General features: G+C 41.0%; 1 protein-coding gene across 1 annotated transcript in view; it reads left to right on the top strand.

The window, feature by feature from the left end:
- LOC126252161 (lipase member H-A-like) overlaps nt 1-27349 on the top strand; it is a 129812-nt gene that overhangs the window by 54965 nt on the left and 47498 nt on the right. Inside the window, exon 4 of the mRNA XM_049953030.1 lies at nt 15334-15585. Coding sequence (XP_049808987.1) covers nt 15334-15585 — 252 coding nt within the window. The remainder of the gene's footprint in view (nt 1-15333; nt 15586-27349) is intronic.

Below are 27349 nucleotides of genomic sequence, written 5' to 3'. Positions count from 1 at the left end.
AATTGGAGCAATTCTCCTGGGTTTTCCTTTGTAAAGGAACATTTAAAAATAGAGTTAAGCATTTCAACTTTTGATTTGCTAGCCCCAATTTCAGTTCCTGTCTCATTCACTAGGGACTGGATACTACTCCTGGTGCTACTAAGAGCCTTTACATATGACTAGATTTTCTTTGAGTTCTGTGAAACATCATTTAATAATATTCTGCTACAGTGGTCACTGAAGTGTTCACACATTGCCTTCTTGACAGCCAAAAGCGTTTCATTCAGCATCTCTATATCTACAGTCCTATGCTTTAACACCTATTATGCAGTATCTCTGTTTACTTAGAAGTTTCTTTACAGTGACTGTATACCATGGATGATACCTACTGTTATGAACTGTTCTACTGGGTATATGTCTATCCAGTGCATGGCCAACTATTCCTTTAAACTTGAGCCATAGTTCCTGTACATGATCCTGCCCTGTATTGCAAGTTTCAAGTTCCTCCCTGAGATATGACACTACTGATATTTTATCTAGTTTACTAAACATATACAGTGAAGAGCCAAAGAAACTGTTACACCTACCTATAACTGTGTAGGACCCCCGCGAGCATGCTGAAATGTTGTAACACGACATGGCATGGACTCGACTAATGTCTAAAGTAGTGCTGGAGGAATTGACATCATCGATCGTGCAGGGCTGTCCATAAATCTGTAAGAGTATGAGGGGCTGGAGATCTCTTCTGAACAGCACATTGCAAGGCATCCCAGATATGCTCAATAATGTTCATGTCTGGGGAGTTTGGTGGCCAGTGGAAGTGTTTAAACTCAGAAGAGTGTTTCTGGAGCCACTTTATAGAAATTCTGGATGTGTGGTGTGTCGCATTGTTCTGCTGGAATTCCATCAGCATGCACAAAGGACATGAACGGATGCAGGTGATCAGACAGGATGCTTATGTACATGTCACCTAGAGTTATATCTAGACGTATCAGGGGTCCAATATCACTTCAGCTGCAGTGCCCTACACATTCCAGAGCCTCTGCTTGCTTGAAAGTCCCATGCTGACATGCAGGTCCATGAATTCATGAACTTGTCTCCATATCCATACATGTCAATTCGCTTGATACAATTTGAAATGAGACTCGTCGACTAGGCAACATGTTTCCAGTCATCAACAGTGCAATGTCAGTGTTGACGGGCCGAGGCAAGGCATAAAGCTTTATGTTGTGCACTCATCAAGGGTACACAAGTGCGCCTTCAGCTCAGAAAGCCCATATCAATCATGTTTCATTGAATGGTTCGCATGCTGACACTTGTTGATGGCCCAGCATTGAAATCTGCAGCAATTTGTGGAAGAGTTGCACTTCTGTCATGTTGAACAATTCTCTTCAGTCATAATTGGTTCTGTTCTTGCAGGATCTTTTTCCAGCTGCAGTGATGTCAGAGATTTGAAGTTTTATCAGATTTCTAATATTCATAGTACACTCGTGAAATGGTCGTACAGGAAAATCTCACTTCATCGCTACGTCGGAAATGCTGTGTCCCATCGCTCGTGCGACAACTATAACACCATTATCAAACTCGCTTAAATCTTGATAACCTGCCATTGTAGTAGCATAAGCAATCTAACAAATGTGCCAGCAACTTACTTCTTATACAAGCAAGGCCAACTGCAGCACCATATTCTGCCTGTTTACATATCTCTGTTTTTGAATACGCATGCCTATAGCATTTTCTTTGTCGCTTCAGCATATATCTTTCTGCTTCTTATGTTGTCATTTGTACTTTGGTAATCATTGTTACCACAACTGCATCATGATCACTGATACCAATTTCTATGTGGACATCCTCAAAAAGGGTGGGTCTATTTGTTGCCATCAGATTCCACTACTTCCATTATGAGTGGTGTTCTGAACTATCTGTTCTAGATAATTTTCAGAGAAGACATTTGTTAACATTTCAGAGGATGTCTTATCACACACACACTAACAAAACTTTAAAAATGTTATTGTTGGGAGGTTAAAGTCTCCATATCTCTCAAGTCTGTATGACTTGAGAGCCTACATACAAGTGAACTGAGGTTTTCTCTAAAGTTTTTGATTACATCAGGCAACGAGTCTGGTGGGCAATAGTATGATCCACTTCCATTTTATGCCCACCCCTCATTCTGAGTTGTTCTCAAACAGCCTCACATACAGCTTAAATTTCTATCTCGGTGGATTACAGTTTCTTGACTACTGTGACAAATACAACACCTGCATCCTAAAGGAACTTTGAAATTTGTGGAAACTGCATCATGGCAACATGCCACCTCATACTGCCTTTGTTGTCACAGCTTACACGACCCAGACTGGTGTGAAAATAGTGCCGTAACTGCCCTACAATCCTGACCTGGCATTGGTGGACCCCTTTCTATTTCCTTGGCTGAAAAGAGACCTCAAGGGAAAGCAGTCAAGTCAGTGGACAATGTGCCAGCTACTTGGATGGCTTCTGTGAAGAGCATCCCAATTGAGGAGTTCCAGAAAGCTCATGACACATAGAAATCATGCTGCCAAAAATTTATACATACCAAAGGATCATACTTCAAAGAATTTTAAGTTGCTGATGTTTAAAAATAATGCCACACATTAATTTCCAGATGCACGTTGTAGATGGGCCTGTGAGGCATGCAGTGTATCTCTAGGAATGTTGGTGGGGGTGGGAATTGGGGGAGGGAGGGTGGAGCCAATGTGCCAGTTGTGGCATCAGCAGGTGTCAGCAGCTAGTGAGAGGCAGTGCTCAACCTGAAGAGGCTCTCCAGGATGCAGCGATGCAGGCAGCCATGTGAGGTGATTTTGTGGGCCAGTGTCAGTGTTGGTATGCATTGTGGCCCAATGGAAGTTGGCACTTGACCAATGGTAACCCCCCTGGGACATAATGATACCAATCGGCTGGCAAGCTGGACAGTGTAGCTCAGATTAATGGGCGCAAGCAGCAACCAAACTAATTGCTTAGAGTGGGAACTTTTCTGCCTCCTGACAATTATGGCATGGCCTATTTAGGCAGGTGAACAGATATTCATGTCAAATTGTTTGATTGTGGGTGAAGGAATAGGTCCACAATCGCAGCACCATTACTGATAGTGTGTGCGCGGTTTAGTGGAGAGTTGGTGCCTCCGGAAGAGGAGTCTTCTAGCCAGGCAACTAAACAACCCACATGAAATTTGTGTAGCATTGGTGATTGTGCTGGCCAGGCACGAAGATGAGGATTTGCATTTTAACAATGATTGCAGTACGACAAGTGCAAGGAGAAATTTTGTATGTTGTGGTAAAACACAAATGAAACAAAATACTATTAGAAGAACCAAGTTTGAATTTGGAATTTAGAGTTGGAGCTTGTAATTGCTGGTTCACCTATGTATTAATTTCAAGACTTTATAATAGATTTGTTTGGGTTATTTTAGAATATTGTCAAGAGTGAAGAAAGCTGATACAAGATTTAGAAATGGCAATTGTAGGCAAAATTGAAGAGAAAAATAAAAATACAAGCTCTGCACTGGTTAATTTTTTAAATCTTTACATAAGTTAAATTCTGAAATTGTCCGGATGATAGGAAATATCAGAAACATGCGTGAGAATTTTCTGGCTTTCCTTTTCAACCAAAAGCTGGTGGACATAAAGCTCCAAATTCATATTTTGAAGTGCCATTGGCTTTAATTTGAACTATATAGTACAATGCAGAAAGAAAAGAGAGGAATATATTTCAACTTATTATCTATCAAAAAACAAAAAATTTCTACTGAAAATTGATATAAAATATGAGCAGTATGAGCAGGATGAGAAGAAAGGTAATGATAAAAAATTGAGTTTACTGGAGAAAAAGAAGAATAATTCCAATTCAGAAACAAATAATAAAATCAAAGCACAATTTCCAGAACATATACAAGATCATTGCTAAGGTTAGTAATACCAGTCATACAAAATGGTACAAAGAGGTACTACCAGTTAAATGTAACATGAATTCAATGCACCATGAAAGGGGCATGGTCTTAAAAATTTAGAAAGCTATTGACATTTCATTATAAAGTTAAACAGTAGGGGACAGTAAATCATACATTAGTTTTATGTATTGTTATACTGAACATGCCAGAACACATGGCTGAGACAGTAGGTGGAAAGTAGTGAAATTTATTGTGTAATATCTTTTGGACAGATAGTGTTTTTTCTCATGTTTACGAGTTTGTACTACATTAACATTATGAGTTGCCCACCCGGTTAGCCGTGCAGTCTAACGCACCTGCTTTTTGGATTGGGAATGAGTGCCTGGTCCATGGCATGAATCCGCCTGGCGGACTTGTGTCGAGGTCCAGTGAGCTGGCCAGTCTTTGGATGGTTTTCAGATGATTTTCCATCTGCCTCGGCGAATGCAGACAGGTTCCCCTTATTCTGCCTCAGCTACACTATGTCGGCGATTGCTGCACAAATAAGTTCTCCACGTATGCGTACACCACCATTACTCTACCACGCAAACATAGGGGTTACACTCATCTGATGTGAGATGTTCCCTGGGGGGTCCACCAGGGTCCAAACCACACAATAATCCTGAAAGAGTGGTTTGGTGTGGGGCGGCGGTGGGGTGAAGTGGACTGCGGTAGTCGTCGTGGGGTTGTGGACCACTGCAGCTGCGGCAGGGACAGAGTCTCTCCATCGTTTTTAGGCCCCTGGTTAACATACAATACAATACAACATTAGGAATTTCCTTCGACCACATTGTGACAACTCCTTTAATTGTATTCACCAGGTTCTGAGGCCAGGTGTAGTTGGTCACTGCTCCAACTCCACCCAAACTGTGAACAGGATGCACTTTGTGCCACTCCAGTGATTGTATAGCAACACATTCAAAGAATAAAACAGTCTCTCAGAAATTTAAGACCAACAAAAAGGCAATACCAAGTCATTAAGAACTTATACGTAAGAAAAATGTAAGGTAACACCCTCCACCAAAAAAGGCGTTAATAGGCACCTATAAGTATAGAGAGAACATTGAAATGTTTTCTGACATAAATTATATAAAAAGAGCTCTAAGTCCCACTCATTACTGAAACTAATCTCAATGCCACTATTGATTAAATTGTCTGCCACACTGATATCAATTGTCTTATTTATAAAACTGCCCCAGATTTTAGCATCTGCATCACGCATTTTGGTATCTTTGTTTTTCCTTTCATGTGTTCGACATCTAGCATGCACTATACAGAATTTTTGATTTACATTATACACTAGAAAGTCAACTCTATTCTGTGTTTGATAATTGTGGGTCTTACTGTTCAAAGATGAAAACTAATGAAAAGGGTACTTTCAGACATAAATACAGATGGCAGGGCCATGACTTTTAAATCCTTAAACATACCTCCACATGATTGTTCATAACCAACACCTTTTATTAATCTTAGATTAGATTAGATTAGTTTTTCGTTCCATAGATCCGTGTTGAAGAGATCCTCGTGGATGTGGAACATATCACATCTTTTTTTTAAAAAAGCTGAAATAACAATACTAATAGTATGAATATATACAATACATCATTTATTTCTATTAAAAAATTCGTCAATGGAGTAGAAGGAGTTGGCCACTAGTAAGTCTTTCAGGCTCCTTTTAAACTGATCTTTATTTGTAACTAATTTTTTTATGTTTGCTGGCAAATTATTGAAGATGAGTGTTCCTGAGTAGTGGACCCCTTTTTGAACTAAAGTAAGTGCTTTTAAGTCCTTGTGCAGATCATTTTTGTTCCGGGTATTGTATGTATGAACTGAGCTGTTTGTTGGAAAAAAGAGATATATTATTTAGGACAAATTTCATTAAGGAGTAAATATACTGAGAGGCAGTATTTAGTATACCCAGTTCTTTGACGAGGTTTCTACAAGATGTCTGTGAATTTACTCCACAAATAATACGTATTACATGCTTTTGGACTTTGAAAACTTTTGTTTGACTTGAAGAGTTACCCCAAAATATTATACCATATGACATTATAGAATGAAAGTAGGCAACATATGCAAGCTTTTTCACTTTTATGTTGCCTATGTCTGCTAACACTCGAATTGCAAATACAGACTTTTTAAGGCGTTTCTGCAGTTCTGTGGTGTGCTCCTCCCAACTGAGTTTATTATCAAGTTGTAATCCCAGGAATTTAAAACTGTCAACCTCTTCTATCTGCTCTTCTTCGTACTTTATGCATCTGAGTTTTAAAATACTGCTTTGTAAAAGCGGTATTTCCTGAGAATAGTATACCTACCTTAGTAGGCTATGCATGTAGCATAATAAGCACTTATCACTGTTTCAGCACTGCAACAATCTATGAGAATTCTTTGTGTGTAAGAGCACTTGCTGAAACCTGTCTTAAGCATTCTACATGTTCCCCCCCCCCCCCCCCCCCCTGTCTTAGTTGTTTATCCACCTAAAATCCTACCCATGTCATATGGCTCTTTTCCTGAATTTGGCGATTCCTTAATGTAACCTTTTTGCTGTTTCTAGTTTTATTTCTTATATGATTGATGTTCGTCCATAAAGTTTTCTCATCTTTACAATTAGATAGTTACCTTAAAACTGCTTTTCTGCTACTTCTACTGATTTGTCAGTTTTCTGCTGTGACTCGTAATCATTCTTTCCTTTCATAAAGGAGTTGGTATCAACAGCAAATAATACTGCATCTCCTGTTGAAAATTGTTGCCATGCATCATTAATAAAACCCCAGAACAACAATAGGCCTGATACTGAACCCTGGGGCACCCTATAATCAAATTTATTCTAATCACAATGGGACACTTTACCTTCCTGAAAAATTTCCACTCTGTTTCCTGTGAGATAAATGTGACTTGAATCACTAATAGGAAACACCATGCACATCATAATTATTTAGTTTTGAAAGGTGTAGATCATGATTTGTAAGGTCAGAAGCTTTGGAATGGTCTAAAAACAAACCACAAATTAGTTCATTATCTTCCGTTGCTTGGTAAATAAGTTTTAGGAAACTGAAGAAGGCTGCTTCTAATTATTTGCCTTTTCTGAAACCATTCTATTGCATTTACAAGAACTTTGCTTTTGTGTAGGGCCCTACCAATCTATCATGCATGATATTTCAATTATTTTGAGAATACATATAATAGTTGCAGTAACCTGAAGTTTCAGTCAAACTATCACCACTTTTATAAACTGTTGACAGCTTAGGTCTATGTGGAAACATTCCAACTGTAAAGGAATTATTGATAATGGTAACAAGTTGAGAGATAATATTATCAGTACTATATTTAATAATTGTGTCAGGCATACCGTCAGATCCATGACATTTTTCTCTTTAGTTTACCGATAGCTCTTTCACCGTCTTTGGGTGTTACTTGATATAAATACATTGTTCTTTCTTTTATTGGAATTTCTACCTGCGCATTTGGATTATATTTACTTTTGATCTGATTTTGAGCTATATCAATATGATGATCATTAAATGTATTTGATATAATAGAAGTGGATGATCAACAATTTCATTTTTGTTTTATGGTGAGTTTATTACTTATTTGATCATGTTTCCCTGTATGATTATTAATAAACTTTCAACTTTGATTTCATTTTGTTGTTCCCCTTTTTGATGTATGAATTATTTGCTGTTCCTGCAGGCATTATAGTTTTCCTGTGTTTTTTACTACAGCACTTCACATTTTGTTGAAAGCTGTATTCTGCTTGCACATTTATACAATATTCACAGACATTTTGATGACTTTTGATTTCACTTATTATCCATGCATTTGGCTTTTTATTGATTTTGATTATCTTCAATTGGAAAGAAAAATAGTAATAGTATTCATAATTATACAAGAATATGTTGAATTTTATATGTACAGAACTATTTGTTTCCTTGTTCCAATCTACATTTTATAACATGAGATTATGGACAAGTACTCCACCAACTCAACTACCCAAGCGTGACTTGAAACTCATCCTCACAGCGTTCCTTCTGCCATCGCCTCATCTCCTTCCTTCCAAGCTTCACAGAAGTTTTATTGCATTAAGTTGCAGATCTAGCACTCTTGAAAGAAAGGATATTGGAGAGAGATGGCTTAGCCCAAGCCTGGAAAATTGTTTTCAGAATGAAATTTCACTCTGCAGCAGAATGTGCACTAATATGAAACTTGAAGGTAGGAAATGAGGCAAAAGGCAAATATACCAGGTTCGAGTCCCAGTCCATCTCACAGTTTTACTCTGTCAGGAAGTTTCTCTATACATGTTTGTCATTGTTGCATTTCTTGTGAGATTTCTTTAAAATCAGTTTAATTACTTGATGATCAGAGAAACCTGCATCTATGGCCTCAGTTTTATAGCTATGTCTTTTTATAAATTAATATTTGGTCATCAGTATTTTTTCTTTTGCTGCCATACCTGGTGGTATCTTCTACACATAAATCAATATGATACATTTTTAGCAGAGTAACCTCCCACATACATCATGTGCAGTTACCACATTGAGACATTCAGAGTAATTACAGCTCATCTGGTGATTTGCCAGTAGTTGTTCTCCTGACACATCATTCACAAATGGAAAATGGAAGAGCAGAATGAGTGGTACTGCATGTGCCCTCTGCCACACACTGGAAGGTTGCTTCCAGAGGGCAGGCGTCAGTGTAGATGTGGATATGGATGTAGATGTACATGTACATGTAGATGTCCCTACTCTCTGCTATTCACTGTACAGTGAGTTGATGAGTATGGATATAGTTGTTGATCGATGAAATAAGAAATGGAGTAATTAGTAATGGCATGAAGTGCCCTCCATTGTGCAATGGGCAGTTAACTTCACTGTGTGGACCATTCCATAAAACTATCATTCTCTACACTGTGTATCTTCAGTTAAAATGTGTCTGAAAACATGTCATCATGAGATTTAATAAAAAAGTTATACTTAATGTTTCTGTGAAGCTATAAAGAAAGTTTTGATCTGTATTAAAATATTACCTAACTTACAACTCAGTGCTTTGTGTATGCAAGAAAGCTAAGCTACACTGTGGTTTGAATTCCACTGTAAGGCGTGTCTCCTTATAACTGGCTGGTTGAGACAGTTCATTACTCAGTCAGACCAGGCCTGGTGCCATAGTGATTCAGAGTTTGGCTCATAATCATGAAAGTCTTAGTTTAAATCTCTGCCTGGTATTCATTGTTTAAGCTTTCCATGATTTTGTTAAATCACTCAAGGGAGGATTCCGACAATTTCACAATAGCAACAACTCATTCTTCCCCTCTGTCCTTGTGCTCGTCTGTTTCTAATGATCTCAATCTCAACGCTACATGAAACTACAATTTTGACATTCCTTTCTTACCTTCTTCCTCACTCCCATCCTCACTCACCCTCTTTTTTCCTTCAGTAAACCAGATAGAGGTGTGGAATGACATACTACGTAAGATGAGAGCAGATATATACTTTGATCGATAGATCTGTAGTAAGAAGTTCATCAAGGATGTTGTGATACTTCGACAGGCTTCATTAACTAAATTACTATGTTGTGGTATGTCTGGTCACTGCTGCTACTTACAATGCTCTGGTTTGTGTACTTCTTTGGCTTACTGTTACTTAAACAAATAAAAAGAGCCATTAAGACATCATGGTTTCTTCATATGGAATATGATACAGGAAGCATGAGAGAACTTATGTTGGGATGAAAGTCGGCAACCGTTACATTCCAAGTGCCAGATGTTATGTCCTTGGTGCTAACAATAAAGTAGTGGAAAGTGACCAAAGGGATCGGTCACCATAGGAATTTGGACAGGCAAGGAATATTAGTTGATACAAAAGTACTTTAAATAAATATATTTTACTCAACTTGTTGCTAAAGAACTGCCACATTTTGTCAACTTGTGGTGGCTATGGCTAGCTGTAAGCAGAGGCCTGACACAGGCATGCATCTATGTACACTGAATGGTTGCTGGTATAGCTAGATATCAACAGCTTGGTGTAACATTCAGCACCAACTAGCAACACGGGACAAATCTCGAACTAGAGGAAGTGCCCAGGTGCCTGGCTCTTATTACAACATCCTGGTGGTCTTCATTGGTCAGCGTCCAGGAATTTCTACATTGATCACTTCATTGGTGGCAATGTTCAAAGCACCGCTCGTGGCACCCACAGCAATCTTCAAGAAGGTGTTGGCTCCAGCAGTATCAATTAGCTAAGATACTACCAGTTCAGATTAGTTTGCTATTCCAAAGCAGTCAGGAACAAATGCAGAAAGACCAACTTCTAGTTATGACAGGTTGATTTCTTGAGTTAGTGCCAAACAATGTCACAGGAAACCTATGAGAGGTGCAGATTTTGAGACTCAATGAAGATAACTGTAGGAGACTTGAGGAAATTGAGGGCCTGCAAAACACTCGTTTATTGCATTCAGACTAAACTACTACACTGAAGATTATTTCTAAACTGTACAAAAGCAAAGGATTTGACTAGTGGCAGCCAGTGTGTGAGTCCCAGGGGTGAGAGCTAACAGAAGTAGCAATCGCTAGCAGTATCATAAGGTAAAAACATTTGAGAGCAGTGCTACAGCTGAGAAAACAGATTGAAATTGGATCTTACCTGAGGCTGGCATCAAGTGCCATAGAGTTGGCATCCACATTTTCTGACTGAGACTTGTTTGAATACAAAAATCCAGGGTTTCTAAATTATTGTGGTGGTGCACTGTTCCTCCCTAACCGCATTTGACCCACCTATACCACCAACACTTTATAGGCACTGGCCAGTCCGACATGCAGCTCTGCACCTCCATGGTGCCTCTGGCCAACCATGTTCAGAGCCTTCTGCTTCCCATTCTCCTACTTTTAGGTGAGGGTGTTCCTGGTCTTTACACCAACAGACTCATTGTTCAGTTTTTATATGAATGCTGTTGCTGCCAAATGGCACTGTCCTCCATAGCATGGGTAGGAACAACAGTGTTTTACATCACTCTGCTCTGCCCAGAGGGTGGAGGCTTCTTTCTCGTGAGTGGAGACTGCTATTCCAGCAGGTTTACACATTTTGCATCTCACGCTAACCTTTGTAAATCCATTGAGGTTGCAGTTCTCAGGAGCAAGGATCATGCATGCTGCATATGCTAAGATGTGTCTGTTAGTGACTGACTTCCACTTTGCACCTTACAGTACTGTCTAGATAGTGCATGGAGTTATCAGCTACTTCCATGAACTGAAACTTCTACCCTGGGACAGGTTTGCCACATGTCAGCAATCTGCAAGCTTCTTCTGTTAATCTTTACCTTATGTAACCCAAATACTACCACTTGCACTTGCCACCTACATTACGTCTCTGGTTTTCTGTTGTGGAGTGCTCTAGCAGGCTTCCAAAAACCTCAAACTTAACAATGATTAACACAATAAGTAATCAAAACATGACAACTCTGCCACAGGCAGTATTACACTACCAAGGATTTCTACCATTTGTTGTCGGTTGTTCTCATATGTACTGATTAATGATGTAACTATGTCTCAGTTATGCCACATGGAAAGTCAACACCTGTCACTCAAAAGCCAAATACGGGCACTCTCATCTGACATTATGGTGGAGTATTTATTTCAGAATAACAATTTGCTCACTTATCTGCATTGAAAATAGTCCATGCTGCCTGGAGAGCTACCCCTGCTTTCAAGGTATGGTGAAAAAAATAAACAGTATTAGGCAAAGGATAGATTTCTATCAACACATAAAGGAGGCACTGATTGGCAGACAGGCACAATGAAAAAGGTTGCTAAAATATTTAAGGCATTCAAAAAATCCTCCTTCTGAAATGAGAAACACACTCACTTTCACACATTTAAAACTCTCACATACATGGCCACTGTCTCCTATTGCTGGATGTGTCATGTGTGAGTTGTGCTTGAGTGAATATGCATATGTGTTTTCTACTTCAGGAGGAGGACTTTGTCTGGAAGTTTAAATACTTTAGCATCTTTTTATTGTGCCTGCTGGCATCTCAGCACCTCCTCTATGCCACGAGTAGCAATCTATCTTTCGCATAATAATGTTCTTTATATTAAAAAAAAGTGTTAGTGAGTCATTCTTTTTTCCAACATGAAAGAGAAAAAGCAATAGGTGAGTGATGATGGTGATGCAATGCAATAAAAGGACAGATTCCAAAATCTTTCACAACCTAAAAAGCATTCTTCCAAGCTATGGCACCACATCTTAGTAAATCACTGCTAGAACATGGAGATACAGCGAGAATTTAGTACCCTCAAACAACTGGCAGTAGCTAATAGCTGTAGGAGTAAATAAAATTTACATTTCCTTAATGGAAAATAGGAGAGAGAATGGTTACAAAAAATCTTCAAAAAAATAAACATACCAAATCACCAAAAAAAGAAAATATATTTATTATTTTTCAGTATCAAGGTCTGCTTACTAAGAAATTAGCACCTGCCTTCCCTAAGAATTTCAAAATAGTTTTTTGGACAGCAGGGCTATTAGCATTGTCTTCATATGACTCTTTTACAAGTGCACTTTCTTTGGTTTCAGCTTCTGTGAGCTCAGGAGATGTGATGTCACAAATGCACTAAGAACTGGCTTTTTTTAAAATGCAGTGCAAATTACCCAAATTAAAGTCACCTACTGTTAATGAGAGCATTTACTAAGGTATCTAAGACAGTAACTCTTTTGTTAAGTAATCAGATGTTTGAAGCTGTTTTATGCATGAGATTTTGATTCTTTAAACGGTCAGTGGTGAGGGGTTACAGGTTATCAGTAATACAAATTGATTAGTTCTGCTGAGAAATTTGTCAGTAACATAGATGGAATGAAACACCAATAAATCCATTAGTTTCCTTCTAAACTGAACTTTATTAACTGCTGAATTTTTCATTGATGTTGGTGAGCTACTGGAAATTTGTGGTCTGAAAGATGCCAGTTATTTAGAAACAACACAAATGACTAAATCTCTGTGTAGATTATGCTTATGTCTAATATTCATTCCATGAACTGAACTGTTCTGGTTTGAAAAAGAGATGTATTATTTATGACAAATTTCATTAAGAAATAAATACAGTGTGCAGCAGTTCCTCGAATAGATCTTGAGTTCACACCACAAATAATTTGTATTACTCATTTTTAACTCAGTAAACTTTAGTTTGGCTTGTTGAGTTAGCATGATCTCATATTACGAAATTGAAACTGTGGAATGAAAAGGCTGACAAGCCTGGCATTGCCTGGATATTCATTTTGCCAATTTTCTATTACAAATGAAAACAAAAAAAAAAAAAAAATTAACTGTGTTTGTTGTGTAATATCAAAAAAATTTCATTTCCATGCAGTCATGAAAACGCCTTTGAAATTATGCAGTAGACTCAATGTGAGATGAAGACTTGGTGTGACATGACATGCCTCTTCATAACTCTGTAGGTGGCTATTGTTATCACCTGCAGCCATTTGCATTTCAACAGCTGTCAAAAGCACTGCTACATGTGTCGGGGATTTCCTTGAATGGACTCAAATGTAGGAGTGTCTTGGTAGTAAAGAATAAATGTATTAAAACTTAATGCATGGTGCGGCATATTTTCATGCATCTCAGTATTTATGAAATCATATCTCTTGAACTATGAGTCGCACGATGATACATTTGTGTAAGTACATTCAGTGGTATGTGTTGGTGCTGTCTATTAAATATGTTGTAAGTAGAGTTAGTACCAAAGAAGTAATAAATTTAAATGTCTTGCATGATACAGTGGTTTTTCATGCATCTCATTGTTTATGACATCATATCTCCTGAATTATGACAAGTTGGTGGTTCTTACCCCTACAGAAACTGTTGCCTGACAGTAGGGGGTATGCGTACCAAGTCTGGTTGAAACCAGTCCACTGATTTAGAACAAGATGTGATAAAACACGGTATATACAGTTCCGTACAGTAAATGGCACAACTCCAGTAATAAATATAGACTTTGAACAGAAGTCTGTAGCTAAGGTAGAATTTTCAAAATTTTTAGGTGTGTCCATTGATGAGAGGTTAAACTGGATGCTACACATTGATGGTCTGCTGAAACGTCTGAGTTCAGCTATGTATGCTATTAGGGTTATTGCAAATTTTGGTGATAAGAATCTCAGTAAATTAGCTTACTATGCCTACTTTCATTCACTGCTTTCGTATGGCATCATATTCTGGGGTAATTCATCGTTGAGTAGAAAAGTATTCATTGCTCAAAAACGTGTAATCAGAATAATTGCTGGAGCCCACCCACAGTCATCCTGCAGACATCTATTTAAGGATCTATGGATCCTCACAGTAACCTCACAGTATATATATTCACTTATGAAATTTGTTGTTAATAATCCAATCCAGTTCAAAAGTAATAGCAGTGTGCATAGCTATAACACCATCAGAAAGGATGATCTTCACTATGCAGGGTTAAATCTGACTTTGGCACAGAAAGGGGTAAATTATGCTGCCACAAAAGTCTGGTGTTATAGCTATGCACACTGCTATTACTTTTGAATTGGGTTGGATTATTAACAACAAATTTCATAAGTGAATATATATACTGTGAGGATCCCTAGATCCTTAAATAGATGTCTGCAGGATGACTGTGGGTGGGCTCCAGCAATTATTCTGATTACACGTTTTTGAGCAATGAATACTTTTCTACAGTGTGCATAGCTATAACACCAGGAGAAAGGATGATGTTCACTATGCAGGGTTAAATCTGACTTTGACACAGAAAGGGGTAAATTATGCTGCCACAAAAGTCTTTGGTCACCTACCAAACAGCATCAAAAGCCTGACAGATAGACAACCAACATTTAAAAATAAATTAAAAGAATTTCTAGATGACAACTCCTTCTACTCATTGGCTGAATTTTTAGATATAAATTAAGGAAAAAAAAACCAACTTAAACATTAGTGTCATGCAATATTTTGTGTAATGTAATATCTTGTACAGACATCTTTTATTAACCTGACACGTTCCACATCATTACGAAGTGTTGTATTCATGATCTATGGAAGAAGTATTAGTCTAATCTAATCTAATCTAATCTAATCTAATCTAACAGCATCTGAATTCCAAATAAAGCTTTGTGTAAGGTGATTACACATTTCTGTGGTATGCTCTTCTGAATTTTATTAACTATCAAGTTATAATCCCAAGGATTCAATGATGTCATCTTTTATCTGTCATATTTTTGACATATACTTGGAGAAAACCTCTTACAGCCTTGTAAAACACTGCAGTTTTCAAAATAACCTTTTAGTTTATATTCCTGTCAATTTATGTTCAACTATATTTAAAATGTTATATGAGTCAGTAGATAATAAGTGTACTGCTCTAGAGTAATGCGTGTGTTTGATGTTGACAGCATACTTGAAACGTGGTGATCACAACATTGTTGTTGTTGAATGGAGTGAAACCACAAAAATTCGACCCTATCCACTCAGCATTTTGAAGCTGTCAGCTTCAGCAGATGAAGTTTCTGAGGCTCTGATAACACTGCTTGATTCAGGTCTCCAAAGAAATCTCACGCACTTGGTGGGTCACAGCATGGGGGCTCAGTGTGCTGGTCTCGTTGGTGATCGTCTTTCTAAGACCCACAAACTTCCTCGAATCACAGGTCAGCTTTCAATTTTACTTCCTATGTGTACCTTAATGAAATGGAAAGATAAATTACGTTATGTGTTGTGCTTTAAAATTCTATCTGTTCATAGAAATATTTTAATGTGACTTAAAACGAAAGCGCTGGCACATCGATAGACACACAAACATACACACAAAATTCAAGCTTTCGCAACAAACTGTTGCCTCGTCTGGAAAGAGGGAAGGAGAGGGAAGGAGAGGGAAAGACGAAAGGATGTGGGTTTTAAGGGAGAGGGTAAGGAGTCATTCCAATCCCGGGAGCGGAAAGACTTACGTTAGGGGGAAAAAGGACGGGTATACACTCGCGCACACACACACATATCCCTCCACACATATACAGACACAAGCAGACATATTTAAAGACAAAAGACACTGCTTGATTCAGGTCTCCAAAGAAATCTCACGCACTTGGTGGGTCACAGCATAGCATTCCCACGTGGAATGTTTCCATCTATTATATAGAAATATTTTAAGCTTGATATATCATATATGAATATGAGACAGATTAGTGTTACATGAAAACTAAAATTGGTAAGTCACCTCACGCACACATGAACGCTATCTCCAACCACTCTGGACAGATTCTGGTTGAACATCTGTATGAGTGTGCTTGCTTGTGTGAACATGTGTGTTTCTTTTCAGAAGAAAGCTTTGTAATTATTTAACAGTTAGATTAATTGTACATTCAATACATGTCTCACAGAAACATGAAACAGTTATGTATGCCATGTTCTTAGAGCTGACTATTGTTTTATTGGGTTACTGAAGATGAAGTGGGAAACAGCAACAACACAGAAACATAATACAAGTAGTGAGCAGGCTGAAAATATACAGTGTTGCAGATCTGGAGAGATGCTCAAGGAATCTGCTGCAGTCAAATGTAACACTTTTATCTGGGCAAGGATATAGTTTCAATGTTGTAATATAAGGCTGTCACAGGTATAGGTTCCCCCTTGCCCTCACACAATCTATCCATCAATTCATGCACTTTCATCCATTCATCCACTGTGTTCTGTCAATCCCGTCATGAAGGATAGCCTTCAGTGATGTGGAACAAATAAAGTCACACTTTAACAGGAGGTAGCTACCAATGCTAACTAGTTCTGTAAAATGTACTGAAAACAAATTATGAGCACTTCTCACCAGCACAAACTAATAATTCCACTGATTATTTGCGGATTAGTTTCAGGTAAGGAAAAAGCAGCTACTTTGAAGAAAGATAAAGCTAACTACTCCTATACTACTGAGCTGCTGTTGCTGCCTGATACTGCAGACAACGGATTTGAACTTTACACAGACCACTATTAGCTGTCTATGAACTGTCAAAATCAGGATCTATATTATACAAATATTAGATTTAGTCAGAATTTACATGCCTGAGTCCAAGTATTCACACGAATTATAGGAGGAGTGCTAATGAGATTATGTTTTATTTTGTGTTTAAATATTTGGGAATTTTCATTTTACTATCTGATGTCCACAGGCAACATGTTCTAGACTTCTGGACCAGAATCTAAAATACCACTCCAAACCATAGGTTATACGGAAATTATTTCTACTTCTCATATTGTTGTTGTTTTTTTTTTTTTTTTTTTTTCTGAGTTTGTTCTAAATTCGTTTTATTTATTAACCATAAATACCATTATGGGATATGCAGGACGTTGTCAAAAATATGGAAACGCCATGAGAAAAGCATGCTTGAACATAAATGCAGATGCTAGCCAGGCCTGCAGATTTCTCTACCGTATTTGATCACAAGTGACACTTGTGCAATGTCCTCAATACATTGTGATTGACAGTCGTGCTCAGAACAGTGGCCTGTGTAGTTCAGTGCATTATGTTGAAGCCATGAAAATTTAAATGTGGGCAAATTGTTGGTGCTCATATGGTGGGTGCTTCGATAGCCAAGGTAGCCGAAGTGTTTTCAAGAGGCAACATATGGACGATTTGTACCACATACAGAGAAAGCAGAAAAACATCATCTTGTAAGTCACAACATGGATAAAATTATGTGTTGAACGATTGACAGATGGTCATTGAAGAGGACTGTGATGAAAATAAGAGGATGACAGCTGCAGAAGTCACTACGGACCTGCAGGGTGAGATGAAATTCCAATACCACTCACCAGTGATGCAAATGCCTGTAACATGAAACTGTGGTGCTGAAGCCATAAAACCTGGAATATGGAGCAATGGAAGAAAGTCATTCATTCAGATGAGTCTGCCACATCACTTCCAACTTCTCGCCAAGTTTATGTCCCAAGAGTGAAAATGAGATGGGGTATGGCAATGATCTGGGCAAACATATTGTGATATTCCATGGGTCCCACAATTATTCTGCAAGGTCGCATTACTGCCAAGAACTGTGTGATTATTTTGGCTTATCAGTCCCATTCTATCGTACAACATTTGTTTGCCAATAGTGATGCTGTGTTTCAAGATATCATAGCTCTTGTCAGGGGGGATTTTGCAAGTGCAAGCATGAAATGTTGCATCTCTCCTGGCCCTCACAGACTCCAGATCACAATATTATTGACCCTTTGTGGTCTTTCTTGGAGAGAAGAGTGTCAGACCACTATCCACCTCTGTCATCATTACCTGGAATTGCCACTACCTTTGGAGGAAAAATGGTATAAGTTTCCCTTGGAAACCATACAGGACCTGCATTTACTTATTCCAAGATGACTGGAAGCTGCTTTGAATACCATCAGTTTTCCTGTGCTGTATTAGGAATGGAAATATTTGTGTTTTTGGTCTTTCTATATTTTTGTCCACCCACTGCATGTATTGGCATGTAAGAGTAAATATTCCTTACCCCTTGGAAAGACTTCTACATGAGGTACAGTTAGCAACTTAACATAATATTCTAATTGGAAATCTTTGTAACAAACATTTAGCTGCAATATCCCAGAAGATAATGTCATATGACAGAATTAAGTGAAAATATGGTATGTAAAGTATGCTAGCAGTGTTTTCTGAAGGACAAAACAATAGGAAAGCTCTCAAAGAGTGCAAAGTGGGCAGAACAGAGATTTTGATTAACATATTCACATGCTGATGTCTCCTTAGTTTATTATCTATATGGACAACCAGGAATCTTGTGTCTGGAACCCCAGCCAGTGTATGTCCATTGACCTGGTACCTAGAATGAAATCTTCACTCTACAGCGAAGTGTGCGCTGATATGAAACTTCCTGGCAGATTAAAACTGTGTGCTGGACCGAGACTCGAACTCTGGACCTTTGCCTTTCGCGGGAAAGTGCTCTACCGACTGAGCTACCCAAGCACGACTCACACCCCATCCTCACAGCTTTAATTCCGCCAGTCCCTCGTCTCCTACCTTCCAAACTTCACAGAAGCTCTCCTGCAAACCTTGCAGAACTAGCACTCCTGGAAGAAAGGATATTGTGGAGACATGGCTTAGCCACAGCCTGGGGGTTGTTTCTAGAATGAAATTTTCACTCTACAGCGGAGTGTGCGCTGATATGAAACTGCCTGGCAGATTAAAACTGTGTGCCGGACCGAGACTCGAACTCGGGACCTTTGCCTTTCGCGGGCAAGTGCTCTACCGACTGAGCTACCCAAGCACGACTCACGTCCCAGTCATTTTTATTTGTTTGGGGTTTCATAATATAAGGTTTTTCAAGATTAAGGTTTAGGTTGTCAACCAGTTGTAATCCTTTGGCATTATTCATGTGGTTTTGTCTGGTATGGGCGTGTGTTGACCTTATATCAATATAGTGTCAGTCTTGGTGGTCTAGTTGTAAAGTGAAAGCCTGGACAACAGAAGACCACAGGATTGAATCTCTCATTTTTTGAACTTTTTCAGTCTGATGTCCCCAGCTAATCATTTATGTAAACCAAGATCCAATGTTTCTTTACTCTGAATTTAGTCTCATTCCTGTTGGATCATTGGTAATGTAACTCTGTTTATTTTGTTGATATATGACTCTGCCCACACATGAAGAAGGCCTTGAATGCCAAGAAATTTTAGTTTCGCTACAGTCATGTTGCACAAGGAGAGTACTGACAGTTAGCAGTGTTGTTACCAGCTTTCAGCTGCTTAACACTAATGGCTGCAGTTGAAAACCATAATCATCTATATAGCAGCAACAACACTGAAGTGTTACCACAGAGGTATTTAAAAATTGTGTTATGTGAGTGATGAGGAAGTTGTGCAAATCTGCTGTGCCCAACTCATTGCAGCTGTCAAGGATCTTGTTATGTAGACTCATCTGCAGCTGAATGTTATGAGCCAAACAGTCGAAGGTTTTGTTAATATCACAGAAAATTCCAAAGGGTAATTTTTGCTGTTCCATTCTATTAGATTTGAGTTTGTGAGATCATATATGGCATTCCTGGTAGAGAAGCCTTTATGGAAGCCAAACTGAGCTGTTGTTAAAAGGTTATTCTCAGAAAGATGGAGCAGTGTTCTGTTGTAACTTACTTTCTCAAAAACTTTTGAGCCCACAGGAAGGAGTGAGACCAATCCATAATTAGGGATCAGTTGCTTATCTCCACTTTGTGTGTTGATGTTATTACTGCATACTTCAATCTTCCAGGAAATACTCAGACTGACTACAAAGGTAACATTGGCAGTACCAATTCAGTACAAGATTTTATTACTTTGGTTGAGGTGCCATCATAGCCAAAGGAATTACTACTTTTTAATTAACTACCTGATTAAAATTAGATGATGTAAGTGTGAAGAACATTAATCAGTACAGTAATAGTTTGTATTCTGTATCAACAAAACTAAGTTTCTGCAATGTCTTTCACTTATCTCCATATACCTTGACTCATTGCTTATCCTTGAAGGATCTCTTTCTTTATGGGATCTGTGGAATACAAAGAAATGAATGAATGAATGAGTAACGAATTTTGTGATCTCTCTGACAGATGAGCTGGCAGACAAATGTCTAGTGTGGAGTACACATTATCTGAGTAAGATTCACTGAATTTAGTTGCCAATGATATTAATTTTGTATAATATTTCTCACTGCTACTGCCATCTGGGAGCTCGGTATCATTTGCCATGTCAAGATTGTTTTGTGCCTAATAATCTCCAAATTGTCCCATTTTTCTGGAAATTTTAAAAATTTTGAGTGTAGTACATGGTTCTTGCCTTTTTGATGATGCAATGAAGAATTTTGCAATTTGACTTGTAGTGAAGCCTTGATTAGAGCTATTCTTTTGAATTAAATAAAGCTCCTTCCTTCCTAGCACACAATATTTTGAACACAGATATTACTCACACTTTTTTTCGATTTCCACTGTAAATATCCCTGAAAACTGGATTCATAATGTAAGAATATTTTTATGGAAGAGTTAAATTTCTCATTTACTCTGTGTTGTTGGTAAACATTTTCTCATTTTTCATCTTGTGAATTCTCTCTGAATAGTGCATGTGAGTCAGCGTTCACAATTGCATGAAATTTTACATTTCCTTTCATAGTTAAATCTGATCAGTGGGAACGTGTTATTGCTGAATCCGACCATATAAACCATTTATTATGTGGCTCACATCTATTTCATTAAAAATGGATGGATTTAGAAATTATCAATTGCTGTTGCACTCTATCCTATTCTTGTTGGGAGTGTTATGGGGATAAGACCAAAGCTGCACGTAACTGTAAGTGCCCTTACCCGAACTGAAATCTTTATTGAAATCTCCACATACACAGTCACTTTCCAGTTATTTCTGCTAAGTCTTATTACTATCCCCTCCACACACTTAATTAACCCTCGAGTAGGTGCACTGTTGTAAAAAGTACAACAGCAGCAGTTTTTATGCCTAACCGGTGACTTAACCTTGAGCTATTACGCCATTGCTGCCATGTATTCCAGTGTTGATATTTTCTTGACAATATTAATGTGGCTTCAGTTCATTTGGTTGGCTTTCTCAGTTTGTTTTGAGAATTGTAAGAAAAGATGTGTCGAACGTTGTAAAAAGTACAATGCATGCCTGCAGGTGTGACAGTTGCAGACTTTGTCCCAGCAGTCAATGTCCAGAGGAAAGTGTACTAAAAAGTTAACTATACTTGCTCATTTTTTTTTTAGTTTTTATAGATGCACATTAAACGTTACCGTATTTACTCGAATCTAAGCTGCACTTTTTTCCTGTTTTTGTAATCAAAAAAACCACCTGCGGCTTAGAATTGAGTGCAAAGTAAGCGGAAGTTCTGAAAAATGTCGGTAGGTGCCGCCACAACCAACTTTTTTTTCTTTCTTTTTTCCTTTCTTTATTGTTATTTTCAAACCCGTACAAACAGGCAGGCTGTCAGCAGCATGTTACGCCGCTCTTCAGCCATAGAATAGATAAATAAACAACAGAAAGAATACACAGAAGTGACATAACGGTGGGTGATAAAACAGTAGACACATAAAGACAAACACAGAGCCATTCACACTCGACGATAATCCACACTACAAACTGTTGACACGACGCACAGACACTGAAGATGGCGATGGCACAGGTGAACGATGGAGTGCGACGGTGAACACTGAACACTAAACACGACGGCACACACGAGACACTGATGGCGACGATCTCAGGCGCGCGAATGTCCACGTAGCGTGTGCGAGTCCATGGACCTGCCAAGAGGGGAAGAAGGGTGAGGTGGGGGAGAGGGGAGAAAAAAGATGCCAATAGCTGAGGAGATGGGGGGAGGAGTAGAGGGACAGGGGAGGGGAAGCCCGGGGAGGAGTGGGGAGAAATGGAGGAGGGACGGAAGAGGGAGAGAAGGGAGGGGAGGAGGGCATCATCAGGGAAAGGAAGCTGGCGGAAGCCACCTTGGGAGAGGGTAAGGAGGGTGGAGAAATGGAGACCGGGTAGGACGTGGGAATACAGGCGCAGCAGCGGGCGGGGGTGGGAGAGGATGGGCGAGACAAGCGGGTGAGGAGGATCGAGTTTACAGGAGGTGTACAGGATCCGTATCCTTTCAAGGAAAAGGAGGAGGTGGGGGAAGAGAATGAGATCGTACAGGATCCACGTGGGGGAGGGGAGACGGATGGGATAGGCGAGGCGGAGAGCATGGCGTTCAAGGATTTGAAGGGATTTATAAAAGGTAGGGGGAGGGGGGAGGGTGGAGATCCAGGCCGGATGGGCGTAACAAAGGATAGGGCGGATGAGGAATTTATAGGTGTGGAGTATGGTGGAGGGGTCCAGACCCCACGTACAGCCAGAAAGGAGCTTGAGGAGATGGAGTCGGGAGCGTGCCTTGGCTTGGATTGTCCGGAGATGGGGGGTCCAGGAGAGGCGATGGTCAAGGGTGACGCCAAGGTACCTAAGGGTGGGGGTGAGGGCGATAGGACGGCCATAGATGGTGAGATAGAAATCAAGGAGGCAGAAGGAAGGGATGGTTTTGCCTACAATGATCACCTGGGTTTTGGAGGGATTAACCTTGAGCAACCACTGATTGCACCAAGCGGTGAACCAATCAAGATGGGATTGGAGGTGTTGGGAGCATTGCAGGGTGGGGGCAAGGGCAAGGAAGGCAGTGTCATCGGCAAACTGGAGAAGGTGGACGGGGGGTGATGGCGGCGGCATGTCCGCCGTATATAAAAGGTACAGAAGGGGGGAGAGGATGGAGCCTTGGGGCACACCGGCGGAGGGAAAAAAGGTGTAGGAATCCGTGTTATGGATGGTGATGTAGGAAGGACGGTGGGAGAGAAAGGAGCTGATCAGACGGACGTAGTTAATGGGAAGGGCGAAGGTTTGGAGCTTGAAGAGAAGACCGGAATGCCATACACGGTCATAAGCATGTTCGAGGTCCAGGGAGAGGAAGATTGCGGAGCGACAGGAATTAAGCTGTTCGGAAAGGAGATGAGTGAGGTGAAGGAGAAGGTCGTCGGAAGAGGACGGCCTAAAGCCACACTGGGTAACAGGAAAGAGGCGGTGCTGGCGGAGATGCTGGTGGATGCGGCGGGCGAGGATAGATTCCAGGACCTTGCTGAAGACCGAGGTAAGGCTGATGGGATGGTAGGAGGAGATGGCGGACGGCGGTTTACCAGGTTTAAGGAACATCAGGATACCGGTGGTTTACCAGGTTTAAGGAACATCAGGATACGGGAGGTTTTCCACAGCTCGGGGTAGTAACCGGTGGACAGGACTACATTGTAGAGCCTGGCCAGGGTGGAGAGGAAAGAGACAGGAGCTTCACGAAGGTGACGTTAGGTGACACGATCATGACCAGGAGCGGTGTTGCGTTTCGTGCGGAGTGTAGCAATGAGATCCTGTGTAGTGATAGGGGCATTGAGTTCCGTATGTGCAATGATGTCCAAGTACTGGAAACCAGGTGCGAGGGGAGGGACAGAGGTGTCAGTTCGATCGCGGACATCCGGGAAGAGGGAGTAATCGAACTGGGGATCATCGGGGATGGAAAACACATCGGACAGGTAGGAGGCAAAGTGATTGGCCTTACTAAGGGCGTCAGGGAAGGGGGTGATCATCATGGAGAAGAGGATAGTAGGGGGAGGGCTTAGTTCCGGTAAGGTGACGGAAGGCTGACCAGAACTTGGACGAGTTGATAGGTAGGGTAGCATTTAAACGGGTGCATGTCTGTCGCCAGTCCCGGCGTTTCTTAGCCGCGAGTAAATTTCGAATGTGTCGCTGGAGTTGCTGGTGGCGTTTTAGTGTGTCCGGGTCATGCGTGTGGAGGAAGGCACAGTAGAGACGGCGAGATTCACGGAGGAGGAGGACGGCCTGTGGGGGTAAGGTAGGACGGTGGGGGTGGATGGCGACAGTAGGGACGTGGGCCTCCACAGCCTCAGACAAGGTCTGCTGGGGAAAGGAGGCGGCATGGGTTACATCGTCAGGGTGGTGGTAGGTGAAGGGGTGGCTATCGACCTGGGTGGAGAGGGTATCCCGGTAGGCATTCCAGTTGGCACGGGAATAGTCATGGACGTACTTTGGGGGAGGGTCATTACGAGGGTCGGAGCGGGGGCAACGACCGTCTGAAACGGTGAGGAAGACAGGGAGATGGTCACTACGAATAGGCTCCAGGACATCCACCGTTAAGCGGCCAAGGAGGTTAGGGGAGGAAAGGATAACATCGGGAGTGGAGTTGGATTTGGGATGGGTGTGCTGGGGGATGGGAATGAGGTCGCCTTGAAGGGAGTAGAGGAACCGATGCCACCACCGTAACTGGGCAGCTGAACGACTATGGATGTTGAGGTCGGCGGCGATCACGTAGGAGGAGAAGGTACAGTCAATGTGGGAGAGGAAGTCGAAGGAAATAGGGGCGTTAGGGCGGACATAGATGGTAGCGCAGGTGATGGTAAGGTCGGGGAAGAAGAGACTAAGGATCAGGTGTTCGGTGGGGTTGGGAAGGAGAGGTTGGAGCCGAACTGGGATCTGGCGGTAGTGACCAATGGCAACTCTGCCACACACAATCGGAAGGGGATTATCGGAACGGTGAAGGAGGTAGGGCGACATGTGGACGGTGTGATGGGGTTGGAGGAAGGTTTCATTGAGGAGGAAGGCATATACGCAGTGGGTGGCAAGGGTGTGCAGGAAGAGGTTCTTGTTGGCGGGAGGGGAGTGGATGTTGTTGAAAAGGATACGGTGCTGTTGCGCCATGACAGGGATTTAGACGAGGGTGTCAAGACGGGAGAAGGTGAAATGGGCCTGGTTGTGGGAGTAGGTGGCATACATTTTGAGGTGGAAGACGGAACGGGCGGTGAGGGAGACCTGTTGGAGGGTGTGAGGGCGCTGGAAAGGGTGGATGTTTTGCAGGACAATGGTGAGGAACCTTATGATGTCCTCAGCGGTGGGGGGGGGGGGGATGAAGGGAATTGCCAGGAGGGGTGGGAGTGTCCAGAGGACGGCAACGGCGAGAGTTGGGCATGGGCAGTGGCCCACCACCCTAGCTGGAGCTGCAGTGACAGGCTGGGGGAGTGGGGGGAAAAGATCAGAGGGAGAGGAGCGGGATGAAGAAGCTGGAGAGGGGGCAACAAAGAGCGAGGGCGAAGGGAGAGTGAGAAGACGAGGGATGGAAAGAGGGGGGGAGGGTGACTGGGCACACCATGTAATGGTGGTGGTGGCAGCGGAGGGCGACGTGTACACAATGGCAGTGGTGGTAGTAGTGGCATTGGTGGTGGGGGCTGACATGACGACAGGGATGAACAGAAAAGCACAGGACGAAAAGGAGAGGAAAAAACTGGGGACGGATGAAGACCAGAGTCCCACGCTGCTGGTGCTGGCGACGGCTGGCAGGAACGCCGCAGCTGCTGCTGCTGCTGCTGCTGCTGCTGCCGCCGCGGACGGGGATGGGGCCGGGGCCGGGGCCGCTGCTGCTGCTGCAGCAGGGAGGGCTGGCTGGCTGGACCGCTGCTGCTTGGCTGGCTGGCACCTGAAACCCTATCGCTTCGATTAGAACCGGAAAGGCGCAATCAAAGGGCGGTAACCTTCCGGATTACCGCTGGAGATGCCACAACTAACTTCTGCCGTCGAATATATGTAGCGCTACACAGGCATGCTTTGCAGGCACAAAGATAAATACTGGCGCCAAAACCTCTGCATCAGTAAACAAAATTTTAAAAAAAGGTGGAAGACTAGCTTTTTTTTTTCTCCGCCTCGAGTTTCGACCACTGCATTTCCATATATTATCCAACGAAGTAAATACAAATACCGTATTGTTCATCTTCGAATGTCGCAGCATTTCAATGTACTACGAAAATCCGACTAGCAAGACTGTTTGGAATGTTTATCAATATGGCCAACTAGACGTTCTGATTTTTTTCCTACCTTTGAGAAGAGATGGTTGCTAATACGAACTTCTATGAATTGTGAATCACATGCAGTATTCTCTTCACCATAAGTATAATACGAATACAAACATTTTGCCATGTATTCTTTCATGTTTGCTGCTATCTCATTTAAATCCTGTCTGCCTAATAAACTACGCAACTAGTGTGAGACAACAGCAAACGCGGAAGAATATACATATCATGTCATGTTTATATTCATATTATTCTTAGGCCTAATAGTGATACAGTCAGAAATGAAGCATGGCAATTGACTAGATTTTTACATCTAAAATGACTAATTTCTGTGCAGAATATAATGTACTAAAGAGGTGTCTGCAAAGATTTTCAAACTGAGAAAAATTCTCTCTTTTTAGTTGTAAGCGGCGGTAGCATGCACAAAAGCAAGCCATGCCGGGAGCGGCGACATGTCGTAAACACTCATTATCAGAATGCGACAAACAAAGCATGACACAGTACAGTAATGCATTTTCAGCATAGAGTGACATAAACACCTATAACAAAGAGAATGGCACTTATCGGATCAAAGAAAAATAATCAATCAATTCAAACCAGACGAAGCACATGAAAAAGGAAGCGCTTGACGCATAGCAATGGCTATCTGGTAAAGTTTAACTGCTAAGCTTACGACTCTAACCAAACTACTGTAGCTGTATCGTCATTCATTCAACCTAAATTGTGTCTCATATTACAATGGACCAACTTTGTTTCGATTTGGAGGTGCGGCCTAAAACTTTCTCTCCCCTTGAATTTCGAGTCTCAAATTTCAGGTGCGGCTTAGATTAGGGAAATTTTTTTCCCCCTTAATTTCGAGTCTCATTATTCAGGTAGATTCAAGTAAATACGGTACTTTGGTTACACCAACATCTGATTCATTTCATTTCTTTGAAGTTTTGTTGCAATGCAAAGGGTGTCTCAGATGAAGAAATTCACAAATTGTTCGAAGAAAGATATGATAAAGTCCATCCAGTCTTT

Source organism: Schistocerca nitens, chromosome 4 (genome assembly GCF_023898315.1).
Source record: "Schistocerca nitens isolate TAMUIC-IGC-003100 chromosome 4, iqSchNite1.1, whole genome shotgun sequence".
Taxonomy (NCBI): Eukaryota; Metazoa; Arthropoda; class Insecta; order Orthoptera; family Acrididae; genus Schistocerca; species Schistocerca nitens.
Note: the sequence above shows the minus strand (reverse complement) of the source record. Positions and strands in the feature narration are given on the sequence as shown.